Source organism: Cajanus cajan, chromosome 1 (assembly GCF_000230855.2).
Source record: "Cajanus cajan strain Asha chromosome 1, NIPB_CcT2T_4, whole genome shotgun sequence".
Taxonomy (NCBI): domain Eukaryota; kingdom Viridiplantae; phylum Streptophyta; class Magnoliopsida; order Fabales; family Fabaceae; genus Cajanus; species Cajanus cajan.
In genome coordinates, this window is record NC_138517.1 from 10,248,977 (window position 1) to 10,263,451 (window position 14,475).

Consider the following 14,475-nt stretch of genomic DNA (forward strand, 5'->3'; position numbering starts at 1 on the left):
GGAGTTGGGAGACAAAGAGGGGTTAGACCAGATGTTTGACTCAAGAGGAAGTATATATAGTTTTAATTAAATAAATGGAATTTTCTGCAGTCCACGTGCAGTTGTAAGGATTCTAATAGCCAAACAATGCAGTTAGTTACGCCCCAAAAAAGTTAATCAAATCCAAACCTAAATCATATCTATCTCTCTTCGTATATATACAACTTCCAAATATAGTCTAACAAGAATACCAAACTCTTAATTTTCTCATATGTAAAAAAAATCCTCCAATTTGTTATTCTGCATGTCACACAAACGTATATGTACGTCAAAACTACTTTTCTCAACTTTGTGTTGAATTTTATGTAAAAGAAATTGGACATGTTATGTACATGCATGAATTAATTCATTAAATTACTATTATTTCTCTAAAAGCATCATTGGATGCTCGTTTATATGCATGCATAGTCGATAGCAAAGTATTTCACGTTTTATCATTGATGTCACAAATAAGACATGGCCATGGTTGTAGAAAATAGAAAAAAGCAATGTAATTCCATTTGTAAATACATAAAATATGGGAAATAAGCACTCTTGGTGGGTTATAAGTAGACGTTGTAGGTTAGAAACTTGGGAAAGATGTTGAAAGCAGAACCAAACTCTCTCCTCTAAGCAACCTCTTTTCTTTGCCACACATCATATATGTGTGTATATGTTATTTTATTATTTTTATAAATATAAGTATGGGTATTAATTACTTATAAGAGGGTTTGTTAGCCAAAACGTTTGCATCAATCGCAGGTGTAAGAGGTTTGTCCAATCCCTTCAACTCTCTAACGGAAAACACTTTCCCATCTTCCCCCACCATATATTCTCTTCTTCTGTCTCTTTCCACTCCCTTGTCTTTATTCTTAGTTTCTTATCTCTCTCCCTCTTCTTGCTTTCATATTCTTTGCTCATCATAGCTTACGGAGAGGAATTGATATATATAGATCAAACAAGAGGAGAGGACCAAAAGGGTAGGGGGAAAAATTTACCCTATTCTTGAATTAGGGTTTCTTCTTCTTCTTTGTGTTTTGTAGTTGGTTTTAGTTTCTAGGGAGAGATAATATGTGTAGTAGAGGCCATTGGAGGCCAGCTGAAGATGAGAAGCTTAGGGAATTGGTGGAACGCTATGGACCTCATAATTGGAACGCCATAGCTGAGAAGCTTCGAGGAAGATCAGGTAATTTCATCATGTCATATCATCTTATCTTCTTACTAGCTCATCTTATTCTTGTAACAACTTTTTATCCATTTACAAATCAGATGATTATTTGATTAGAAAGTATTAGGATAACGATCGAACAAATTTATATATGAAAGGGTTAGCATAACCTAACTCGTTTAACTTTGTTGTAAGTAATTAAACTTCATTATTGATAATAATTACTTTATATATTGTAAAATTTTCATTGAAACTACACAAGAGATTTTTTCTTTTTATGTAAATTTTTGGGATAAATTAAACGGATGATGTTTCACTCCAAGAAAAGCTTTGATTACACCAGGAGTTTGAGTAAAATAGCAATAATTAAGTAGCTAATAATATTATTGCGAAGATTGGAGATTTAATTTTTCTAACCAATCAATTAACTTTTCTATGGATTTAAAAGATGATAGAAATATAAAGATTTTCTTATATGTATATATAAGAGAAACTTTAGTATATTCTTTCTCTAATATTTTTTTTTCTAATATTTTCTTTATTATTACTTAAAATTTATGATACATCACGCAAATTTTAACAAGTTTTATATTTTATTTAATGAGTGTCTCTCTTGATTTGGTAATAAAATTAACTTAAATATATAATTTTAATAAATTTCAGTCGATAATCAAAAATGTTAGAGAATTTTGCCCTTGTATATAAACATCTAATATCTAAGGAGCATATATATCAAGTGAAAGAAAGTAGCATATTTTTATAACTGTAAGTTGGTGAAGTTTACTTGTAAGTAACATAGTAAGAAATTTTGTGCAGGGAAAAGTTGTAGGTTGAGATGGTTCAATCAATTGGACCCAAGAATAAACAGAAGTCCATTCACAGAGGAAGAAGAAGAGCGTCTTCTAGCTTCCCACAGGATTCATGGTAACAGATGGGCTGTGATCGCAAGACACTTCCCAGGAAGAACTGATAACGCTGTCAAAAACCATTGGCATGTGATGATGGCAAGGATTCGCAGAGAGAGGTCTAAAATTTATAATGCAAAACAACCCCTTTTTCCTCCAAATATTGAGACTATCCCTTCTTTTGTTGACAAGTATTATGAAAAGTATAGTAGCCACCACCACCCACATAACCATTTGCAATTTCCCAACAAGTTTTACTTTCATCATCCAACTTCTGCTTCCACACTGCCTCCAGGTACATACATACATTTCATGCTTTCTATAACTTCATTCAATAACTAATTTCATTATAAAATAAACTATAATGTTACACTATCTGCAGGGAAAAGTAGTCAAGTTTAGTCTCACTAATATATACATAGATTTTGTCTCATAAAAATTAAGCAGTTACAAGTATTATTACAAGGAGTGGTAAAATTAAGAATAAATTATCTTTTCCCTCCAGATTCAATTTGATTTGATTATTTATTTTTTTAAAAATATCTATGTTGTTCTTTTGTCCAAATGTTAAATAAACACACAATATTCTTATACTTGTTTTGATCCGATAATATTATAAAAAGATTAATAAAAATTAATGTAATAAAATATAATTAAGCATGTGAAGTTATTTATGAGATCTATTAAAAAGTTTAAGCTGCTAAATTGGAAAGAAAAATTTCTTACATTGTAAAAAATATTGATAATTAACAATGAAATCCATTTAACATGTGTAAAAAGTGAAATATTGAGATTTTGGGTTGAAAATGTTCTAAGCTAACATTAATACCAGTTAATTGAATTAAATATTTGATAATATCAGATGATAAATATGAAAATACCTAAAAACGTATTTCAAGTTAATTAGGGAAATAAAAAACTAAGAAAGAAAAAAAAATAGTAGTTTATAACTTATAAAATAGTTGAAATAGTTTATAAAAATAAGTTGAAAACTAATTAAATTGTACACTGAACAAACTTGTTATTATATTAGACAAACACTATACTCACAAATTAAGACAAAGTTTAAGATATATAACTTGTCATTATATGACATTTTTTTCTTTACATATAATTTTGTGTGTTGCACCAATCATGCATTGAACAAAGTACAACAGCATTTGGGTGATGAGTTAATAATGAAAATGTTTGTTTGATAATATTACAGCAGAGAGGAGTCAATCAGTAGAGTTCTATGATTTTCTTCAAGTAAATACCGATTCCAATAAAAGTGAAGTGACAGACAATGCCAAAATTAATATAAGAGATGATGAGGAAGTGAGTCAAGATGCTGTGGGACACAAGAACAAGAACAATAGTCTTCCATTTATTGATTTTTTGTCTACTCCAGCCTGCTAACTTTAATTTTACCAATTTCGCATGATATCATTCCAGCCTGACTAGAGAACAAAATCTCAACGTAGATCCAATATTCATGTAACTATATACCTACTGCATATTCACAAAACAGCAGTGACGTATTTAAGGATACATGTACATTTATAACATGTAAAAATAAATAAAAATAAGAAGCTCTATATGCATCAAAAATTAATCCAAATATATTGCATCATGTAAACAGTAAACCGATGAAATTAGAAATGCTATAGATGTTTGCATCTTTAACGACTGTGTTCTGAAATCCACTTTACGTTATTATATTATTAAAAAGTACAAATATAAATTAAATTATAATGAGATATAATATATGTTGTTAAATCTCATTCAAAATCAACACTAAAATTGTATGTAATTATATGTCAAATTAATTTATATTTACATATATTATATCTATGGTAACATTTTTGTATGTCATTATAAGTATCATTTTTTGTAGTAAATATATATTAGATAAAATAGATTATGTGTCATCGAATTACGAGTTATTATATTTATATATAATACATTTGTTGACTTTTATTATAAATAACTAAAATATATATAGTAAATATTAAATTATTATTAATTGAGTGTGTAACTATTAAACTCTTTATATTATTTTTTTTTTGTTGTTGATAACGATAAAATAAACAACATAACCTAAATTGTGTCTCGTAGCTTTATCTTTAAGAGAAAAAATATATATATTTACTTAATTTGTTATAGTTTGGAGTGTTAGTAATTATATAATAAGGTCAAACTAATATAATTAAACAAAATCAAAACCAAATAAAACAACTAATTTTAATTTGGTAAAAGAAGAAAAACTGATAATTAAAAAGTTATCCTTTTTTAAAGTATGATTTACAATAACAACAACATGATTTGATCCTATAATTTTATACATATTATCCTAATCTCTCACTACAAGCTCAACCAAATTAAACCTCATATATTTGATTACAATAGTTAAATCTCTTTGTATTTTTTCCCCTTCAAAATGGCACATCGTTTTTAATTTATCCTCATAACTTTAAATTATTTTAATTATTTTTACATGTCTTTGTTTATATTTTTAATTTACATCAATTATATATCTTTTTTTAAAAATATTAATATTTTTATTTTACATTTCTTATATTTTATTCGATTTTAAAAATACCTGGTAGTTGCAATAAAATTACTAGTCAACAGGAGACTCTAAAGAGCTAATGGTCCTTAATTCAATTCCTCTTACCTCATAGATATTGATTTTATATATAAATAAATGGGATAAAATAAATGTATACTTACTATTAGTAAATATATTAATTTAATTTGCAGTGTATCGTGATTTTAACTTATTACAAGTTAATGACAAGTACAATTTTGCTAACACATTTTGAAGATTAAATAACTCGGTGATTTTGACTTTTTTCTTGTTAAAAGCAAATTTACCTTTAATAAAAGGGAAATATGTGTAAATAATTAAAGGCAAAGTCAAAACGGCACTAGATATTTTGTATGTCCCGTTACGTTTTGTTTAGAAAATTAGCAAGGAAGGTTGAAAATTAGACACACGTGAAAATTTTGAGTGTAAACTATTGATTCTTAATTATCTTTAGAATTTTAATATTAGGTATGGCTAATTAATATTTAGATAATTTTTGTTTAATAAAGTATGAATAATTTTCATGCCATTTCAAATAAGTCGGAATGGTAAAAATCCTCACACACACACAAAAATAATAATAATAATAATACTAGTGCCAAAAAAAAACTGTAAATGACACGTTTTAAAAAATCAAATTAAGTTGGTGTAAAAAAAGGTCAAATTAAGTGACATTTTCCTCTTTATCCATAATCTAAGGTAATAAGGAAAAGATAATTTTGAGATGGTTGCTTCATATTCTCTGTGTCCTTTTACAAATCTTTAAATTATCAAATAATTGTAATTTTAACATGTGTACATTTTGATACGAATAGTTGTGTTGTATTTATTTTAATTAACCAATTTGATACGAAAAGAAACTTTTATTCCGGAAAAGTAAATGTTACATCGTTATGATTTTGGAAATTAAATTTTGTAATACCAAACATTGGAAAGCCAAATCACTTTTTATGAAATTTTACTACATGTAAACTAAGACCAATGTATACCATTCACATTTTCTTTGACATGATGTAATCACTCTCTTTATTCAAGTCTTTATTCTCATTGAAAACTTAATTCTCCTCTCTACTAAAGCAAATTCATGGCTTTGGCACCTCATCATGTCATTGGAATTGTAAAAATAAAAAAAAATAAAAAATAAAAAATAAAAAAAATTAAACCATACGATAAGATACATTTTTTTTCTTTGAATTGCAACATATATGTTCACTCGCGTGCATTCTTTTCCTCCATATTCTTAATTTCAATCTTCCCTAATTGCAAAATCAATATATATCGAACATGACAAAGATAATATACAATGTTAGAATAGTGGATTAAGCCTAACTCAACCCTACAAAATCGGCTTGTAAGGTGAGGGTTGCTTTCCACTTATATACTATTCAATTGCCTAATCTCTAGTCGATGTGGGACTTGGGTTTTTCCCAATACACCCCCTCACGTCCAGCACTATCAGGCTTGGTACGTGGATAAATGGTGGGTGACCCTTTTTTAATGATCTAGGATTGGCGGGACTTGGGTTTTTCCCAATACACCCCCTCACACCTATGAGGCATGCATCAATGGTGGGTGGCCCATTTTTAAAGTGGATCTAAATGATTCTAATACCATGTTAGAATAGTGGATTAAGCCTAACTCAATCCTACAAAACCGGCTTGTAAGGTGAGTGTTGCTTTCCACTTATATACTATTCAATTGCCTAATCTCAAGTCGATGTGGGACTTGGGTTTTTCCCAATACACCCCCTCACGTCCAGCACTACTGGGCTTGGTACGTGGATAAATGGTGGGTGGCCCTTTTTAATGATCTAGGATTGGCGGGACTTGGATTTTTCCCAATACACCCCCTCATGCCTATGAGACATGCATCAATGGTGGGTGACCCATTTTTAAAGTGGATCTAAATGGATCTGATACCATGTTAGAATAGTGGATTAAGCCTAACTCAACCCTACAAAACCGGCTTGTAAAACCGGCTTGTAAGGTGAGGGTTGCTTTCCACTTATATACTATTCAATTGCCTAATCTCTAGTTGATGTGGGACTTGGGTTTTTCCCAATACACCCCTTCACGTCCAGCACTATCAGGCTTGGTACGTGGATAAATGGTGGGTGACCCTTTTTTTAATGATCTAGGATTGGCGGGACTTGGGTTTTTCCCAATACACCCCTCACACCTATGAGGCATGCATCAATGGTGGGTGGCCCATTTTTAAAGTGGATCTAAATGGTTCTGATACCATGTTAGAATAGTGGATTAAGCCTAACTCAACCCTACAAAACCGGCTTGTAAGGTGAGTGTTGCTTTCCACTTATATACTATTCAATTGCCTAATCTCTAGTCGATGTGGGACTTGGGTTGTTCCCAATACACCCCCTCACGTCCAGCACTACTGGGCTTGGTACGTGAATAAATGGTGGGTGGCCCTTTTTAATGATCTAGGATTGGCGGGACTTGGATTTTTCCCAATACACCCCCTCATGCCTATGAGACATGCATCAATGGTGGGTGGCCCATTTTTAAAATGGATCTAAATGGATCTGATACCATGTTAGAATAGTGGATTAAGCCTAACTCAACCCTACAAAATCGGCTTGTAAGGTGAGGGTTGCTTTCCACTTATATACTATTCAATTGCCTAATCTCTAGTCGATGTGGGACTTGGATTTTTCCCAATAGTATTTTATGTATGCAATATTAAAGAGAGTGTATAATTAGGATTTACTTATTGAAATTAAGACTTTTGAGTTTAAAAAATAATAAAGATAAGTCAATGAATATTTTGACAAAAAGAGAAAGATAAAGTAACAAAAGAAAGGGAGTGAAGAAAAAGAAGATGAATAAAAAAAATTTGAAATATAATTCACTTTAAAATGAAAATAAATTAAAAGGGTTTCTAAAGAAATTTTTGACAAAAAAAAACTGATATAGGACATATCTATTAGAAATGAGAAGTGTGTATAACATTTGCTTTATAGTGTGTTTGGATAGAAAATTTAAAAAGAGTAATTCATTTATTTGAAGAATTTCAAATTCTTTGAGGTGAAATACCTTGTTTGGATGAAGAATTTATAAGGAATTTGAAATTCAAGCATTTGTGAAATTCCTTGAAATAGTAAAATTTCAAATTCTCCCAAAAAAGTAAGAATTTGAAAATTCTCATTTTTTTCCTTCTTATTTCACTTATATATTTTATCTTATCTCTTATCTCTTCATGTTTTTAATTATTGAATATTCAAAAATATTTTTAAAATTATTAAATATTATCTAATATTAATTTTTAAAATTACTAAATATATAAAAATTAGCTAATATTTATTTTTATAAAATTTAATTTAAAAATCTCAACATATAAATATTTTTAAAATAAATTTTACCATAGTGGAATCAAATTATCATATTCAACTCAACAATTTAAAATTTGATAAATTTGAATTGACTTATCCAAACAAAATATTTTAAGAATGATAGAAATTGAAATTAAAATAATTCAAATACCAAGAATTTAAAATTACTTAAATTTGTAAAATTCTTCATCCAAACACAATATTAGCTCATTTATATGATGTTTTTATTTAACTTTTATTTAAAAAATCTAGCCTATTTTGCTCAATAGGTATAACCCCCCCCCCCAATAACTAGTTTGTCAAATCTCGTTTGCCTCATACATTTTAAATCAAATTTATCCAATTCTTTTTAATCGTTAGATTGCATGATTTATTTAAAATTGTATATATACTTACTCTTTTTAAGTTAGTGTTCTTTTTTTCCTTCTTGTAGAAGGCTAATTTATGCTTGCCTCAATTCTATTATTGTTGGATTGTCAACATTGATTGGTTGTAGCCATGTTCGTGTGAGCGGGCAAAACAATGAGCAGGTAATTCATAAAAATGGTAAAAGAAACCATATACTAAAGGAGGTTGATAACCTCATGTCAAGGGACCAATTCGTAAAGGAGGCAAAAAGAGTGAGCTAAGTTTGAAGAAAGAAAGTTCAAATTTTTATTGAGCTTTGGGTTATTTTTTAGTAACTTATTTTCTCTTCTTTGTAAATATTTTCTTAATTTTGACAAGTAGTGTAAGATTTTTTCTTCTTCTAGTAATTAGTATTTTTAGGGTGTAATTAATATTTAGGTAGGGATGTAACTAGAAAAAGAGGTTTGGGCTTATTAAACTTGAATAACCCATGAGAACATCTCTTGGATGCGCCTAGACTTTGAAGTTTGACATCCATTTGTGTGGGAGACAAGTGTGAAAGTCCACTTGTGTAGAAAATAAGTGGTTAGATGTCAACATCAAAGGGAGGACAAGATGTCTAATAGTTCAGTCAAGACTCCAACAATTTGCACGACCTTGTCTAGTTACACCTTTGGTATCTAGCCATATGACAAGCTCCCATTATTTTTTTTAGTCTTAGGATAGTGACATTCCAACCATGTAACTAGAGTTAGTTATCTTGAGTACAAATTAATTAGCATTAGTTACACTTAATTAATGTTAGTTTAACTTGCATCATAAGTTAACCAAAATCAATATATACTTTTATCTTCCATGCAGTTGATCACTTTTGAGTCATTTGTGAGAAATAACATTAATTTTTCTCTTTCAAAAATCTAGTTCTCTCTCTTGGAAAAATTATCTCCTTATGAACTTTTATCAAGGAATTTCTCCTATGGCAAATTCTTCATATTCTTATTTATCTTCACTTGAAGTGGCACATACATCTTCCTTCCTCCTCCATCACTTGAATATTTCTTTTGAGTTTGATGATCCATGGTAGAAGATTGGGCTTACATTGAGATGTTTAATAAAAGCATCAACCATCACTTAATAGTTTTCATCATATTTGGTATCGTGAGCTTTAGTTCTTTTTTAGAGGTTTTCTCTTATCATTTTTGTCTTGCTTAAGTCTTCCTTATATGTCTTGTAGTATATTTTTATTTTGGATCTAATTGTTTAAATGATATATGATAAATCTAAAATGCCTTGAAAAAAAATTTGGTTCAAAAAACTTTTTAGTACTAGTTTTTATGAATCAAATCTTTGAGTATTATTTTATGTTTCTTATTCTATTAGTTTTCCTTTATTTTTTTTATGTTTAATATGTTGTTTGATGTATGAAAAATATTTTTGTGGTATGTTGTGTCTTTTTCTTTTGAAGTCTACACAAATGCTTATGTCTTGTGTAGTTCATGTTTTGTCATCACTTCTTGTAATCCTTTTTTCTTTTTAAATCTTGCAAAATACATGATATACATGCCTAGACCAAAATTGTACATCTGCTTTTTAGTTTATAATCTTTGAATTTATGCATGTTATAGATCATTAACATGTTCTTAATAGAGTCATGTTTCCATATGTATAGTAGTTTTCAATATTTCTCGTTTCCTTAATTTTTTTTGTGATTCAAACTGATTCTAAACTTCAGTGAAACATTAAAACTCTTAAGGTTGCAGTAACATTAAAGTTAAAAAGGTTTAAAAATTAAAGGCTTAATAAAAAATAATAGTAGTCAAATTTTCACCAATTTTTGAAATCCTTTTGAATTTTTTGTACTTCTAAATTTTTTACAATTTGTGTTCTTATTTTTGAACCATTTTGTGACATAAATACAGTGTCGTACCTAAAACAAAAAGAACGTAGTCACAAAATAGCTCCAAAGAAGGAAAAAATGTGAAGAAAAAAATAAAATAATAAATAATAAATTACAAGAGAAAGGAGAATAATATTTTTTATATAAAAAATATTATGAAGAGCATTTCATAAAAAAATTTACAAAAATATTTGTCACATTTCATTTCATATAAATTTGCATTTAATTTGAAAGTAGACTTAAGCCTTTATTGTTTTTGTAATCCAAATCTAAAACCAATCTTAGGATTACTCTTTTAATTTTCTAACTTTCAAATTGTGCTTTAATTTTTGTTTGTCTATATTCATGTTATTCTTTGATTTGGTCACATTTAATTCTCTTAGAGTTTAACCTATTTTAATTGTGTTTTTCTAGTTTATCCTCTAAACTTTCCTCTAGTGTTGTTTTGGTGTTTAAATTCTTGTGAAGGTAAATAAGGTTCTTGTCATAAGGTAACATCTTGGATTGTTGTTCAAAGCTTAGGAGGTTTGACTCCTTGGAAGAAGTTATCTTTTAGAAGAGTTTGAAGACCAAACATCTTCGAGAGGAGTGCAAACACTAGAAGCATTTCTACATTAATGAGTTTGTTCATTGTGTAGGAGAATACTAGAAGATTTTGAAAACTTGTTGCTTTATTTTGTTTGCAGTTTTTAGTCTTTTTGTAAACTTACAATTTGTTAGTAAAATTGTTTAGTAATTTTTGTTAGTGCTTGTGAAAGTGTGTTAGGAGACTCATAAGTGTCCATCCAAATTTTCACATAAGAGCATGTCTAGTTTACATTTTTTTTACTTTCTTTATTGCTTTATTTAATTTTCTTGTCAAATGTTAGAGTGTTTAAGAAGTTCCAAAGACTTCTTAAAATATATTTGCATTTCGTTTTAGTTCAAGAAAAACCTTTTTCTAACAAACTTGCATCATGTCTAAGAACATTTCACATTCTTCTCAATGTGGTATTGACTATAGTTCACCTCCAAACCTTGAAAACTCATGAGTGAGCTAAAGACACTTAAGCTTTGGAGAAAGGAAGAAATGTTGGAAAAAGAAAGAAAAAAGAAATAGATGGAAGAAATGGAAGCACATATAGAGGTAGAGCTTAGAGTATTTAAAGAACACCAAAAACTCTTAGAAAAGAAAAACAAGAAAAAGCACGGTAGTTGTAATAGCTTCTCTGAGATCATAGCTTGACTCATCATGAGGATAATTTGTACATGAGTGATTATTACCAACAAGAGCCTAAAAATCTCAAGGCTAGAAAAAAACATAAGGTAAAAGAATCCAAGGTGGATCTTCCTCACTTCCATGGGAAGGATCATGTGAAAGCATATCTAGATTGGGAGATGAAAGTGGAACAACAATTTGTTTGCCACCAAATGAGTGAAGAGAGAAAGGTTTCACTAGCAATCCTTTGTATGTTATGTATTGGTGGACTTCCCTTGAGAGAGAAATAAGACTCCACAATGAGTCTAGTGTGAGGTATATGAATGACCTCAAGAGTATCATGAGAAGAAGACACATAACTTCCAACTATGAAAGGGATCTTATAAATAGGTTTCAAAGACTCTATCAAAATAACATGAGCGTTGAAGGATATAGACAAAAAATGAAGTTATACAAGTTGTGGGTGTGTATACGAGAGGAAGAGTGTAATATCCTAAATTTGTGATACAACATTCTCAATTTTATCTTTTATATATATATATATATATATATATATATATATATATATATATATATATATATATATATATATTATTTTTTAGTTACCTTATTAAAAATTAATAAATATGGATGTTTTATTACCTTATAATTTTAGAAATATTTATGATTCAATTTTTATATATAAATATTTTATATTTTAATCATTATATATATATATATATTTAATTGTTAAAATTTCAAATTTTTATTGTTAAAATTTCAAATTTTTAATGTAAATAATTATATTAAATTTATTTATATATATATATATAAATAAATAAATAAATAAAATGGGGAAAAAACAAAAAAAAATTATTTCATAATTTTAAAAAAATATTATTTTATTATAAAAAAATGAAAGAAAAAAAATCAACTGCAATAAATGCACAGATAACTCAACAGTTCAGAAACCTTATCTCAATTGATTTCAATTGATTCTATATTATCCATAAGAAACCAAAAAAAGCAAATGATAGTGAAACTAAGTTAATTGGAACTAATTTACCATTAGATAGCAACTAAGTAATCATTACTTCTCATGCTATAAATAGGCGTCATATGCAGTAAAATTGGGGACACAAGTTACGAAAGGAGAAAAAGAGAGAAGGAAGAAAAGAGAGAAAAAGAGAAAGAGAGAAAGTGAGCATAAAGAGAATAGTAAAATATTTACGCAACTAACTCTATAAGTCTACATTTTAAGGAAAGGGGGAGAAGAACTTTATTTTTAAAAAAATTTATATGTTACTATGTTTATTTATTTATGTTATATTTTGTGTATATTTATTTAGTGAGGTGTCCCTAACCTCACTTATTTGCTTAATCTATGTTTTTTTACTCTTAATAATTAATAAGGTGTTTCTAGTTTATGTTGTTTAATTATTTTATAGTGTTGTCCCTAACCTCATTATGATTTACTTGATTAGTACTCTTTAATATATTCCATTTACGTAATCTATATTTTATTAAATTCTAAATAATGAAAGAAAAAAATACTCAATTTATTTAACTTGATTATTTTTATGTTAAATTTAACTATGATATAATTTTGTTAAAATATCATAAGTTTATCTTGCTATTACTTTATTATACATTATAAAGATAAAAGTTATTCTATGGCCTAAGAAATAAAGTTTGAATTAATTTGTAGTTGGAGGTTTAACCTTGGAGATTTAAATGAGTAAGTACTTAAGGAAAAATATTCTTTTGTGGTTAATATTATTATGTTCATTTATCCTGACTAGTCACTACTAAAATAATTTAAATTTTATTATAACAATAAAAATTTAATTTTAACGTTGATTATAGACAATTTTGTTCTTTATTTAATTAATTGTATTTATTTGATAATTGTTCTCACTCCTTGTTTTTCTCTGTGTAAAATTAAATATATCATAAAATAGATGGATCTAACGGTCATTCAAGGTTCTTTTACAATAGTTATCACTGCCATTTTTCCTGGGGTAATTGGAGCGTAGACGCTGTCTCCAACTCAATTACGTTCCAAGGCATAGGAATGTCTTCGTTCGTTTCCTTTCCCAATCAAGAAAATTCCACTATTATAGATGGACCCATTATAGTGACTTTCTTTTTACCACCAGCAAATCATGTCAATCCTATTGTAAACTTATTTCCACCACCAATGTAAATACTATTGTAGTAGTAGTAGAAAAAAAAAATAGTATGTAAGGCATGTACTCTAAATAATAGTAGAATAATATGTAATGTAAATATTAGAAATAATAATGTAAGATATAAATAGTTTATAATTACGTATGTTATTGCAAATATTTTAAGGTCATTATAAGTTAATTATGTGTAAGTGAGTTTGAATTTTTTTTTATTACATATAATATTATTAATAACTTACTTGTGTTCTCAATCTATAAATATATATAATTTATATGCATATTTATACGTATAAAATTGGGGTTAATATTTATACTATTAGACGTTACAAAGAGAGAACCATCAAAACAAGGTTTCTTAGTGGCTTGAGCATTGAGATTAGAGACAGAGTCAAGCCTTTTTCTATATAGGGACCCTAATGACTTGGTCCAATTGTGCATCAAAGTTTAAAGAAAACTTCTCACAAAAAGGAATCCTTATTGTCATCTTCATACCATAGGAAGGACCAAAGAGAAGAAAAGCATTATTCTAAGAGCTACTCCAAGAGTAAACCATCTAAAGAAAAACATGAGAAAACCAATCTCTCACATGAGTAAGAAACCCCTAACACTAGTTTTAGGACGAGTAGCATTAAGTGTTTTAAGTATTTAAAGAGAGGTCACATTGCCTCTAAATACCCAAACAAGATGACCATGGTCTTAAGAGGCATAGACTACTATAATAGTCAAGAGAAAACTACATATTCTTCCTCCACCTTTAGTGGAAGTGAAGAAGCAGGGGTAGATTCTAAGATAGAGAATGTTTATTCTTGTGATGTGAACTCTTATTGGAAACCGACCTTGTGAAATTAACATTTC

The 14,475-nt window shown here is 28.3% G+C and overlaps 1 protein-coding gene across 2 annotated transcripts; it reads left to right on the forward strand.

Annotated features, from left to right (window-relative positions):
• Nucleotides 1-604: 604 nt before the first annotated feature.
• LOC109812141 (transcription factor MYB52) lies at nucleotides 605-3,756 on the forward strand. 2 transcript variants are annotated; one of them, XM_083074636.1, is made up of 3 exons: nucleotides 605-1,204; nucleotides 2,003-2,386; nucleotides 3,302-3,756. In XM_083074636.1, exons 1-3 carry the CDS (start codon nucleotides 1,090-1,092, stop codon nucleotides 3,487-3,489), a joined length of 687 nt encoding a protein of 228 aa, XP_082930762.1. In that variant the 5' UTR covers nucleotides 605-1,089; the 3' UTR covers nucleotides 3,490-3,756. The 2 variants fall into 2 exon arrangements, with proteins under 2 accessions (XP_082930762.1, XP_020231623.2); XM_020376034.3 differs by having other exon boundaries at nucleotides 613-1,204; nucleotides 3,299-3,756.
• The last annotated feature ends 10,719 nt before the right edge of the window (nucleotides 3,757-14,475 follow it).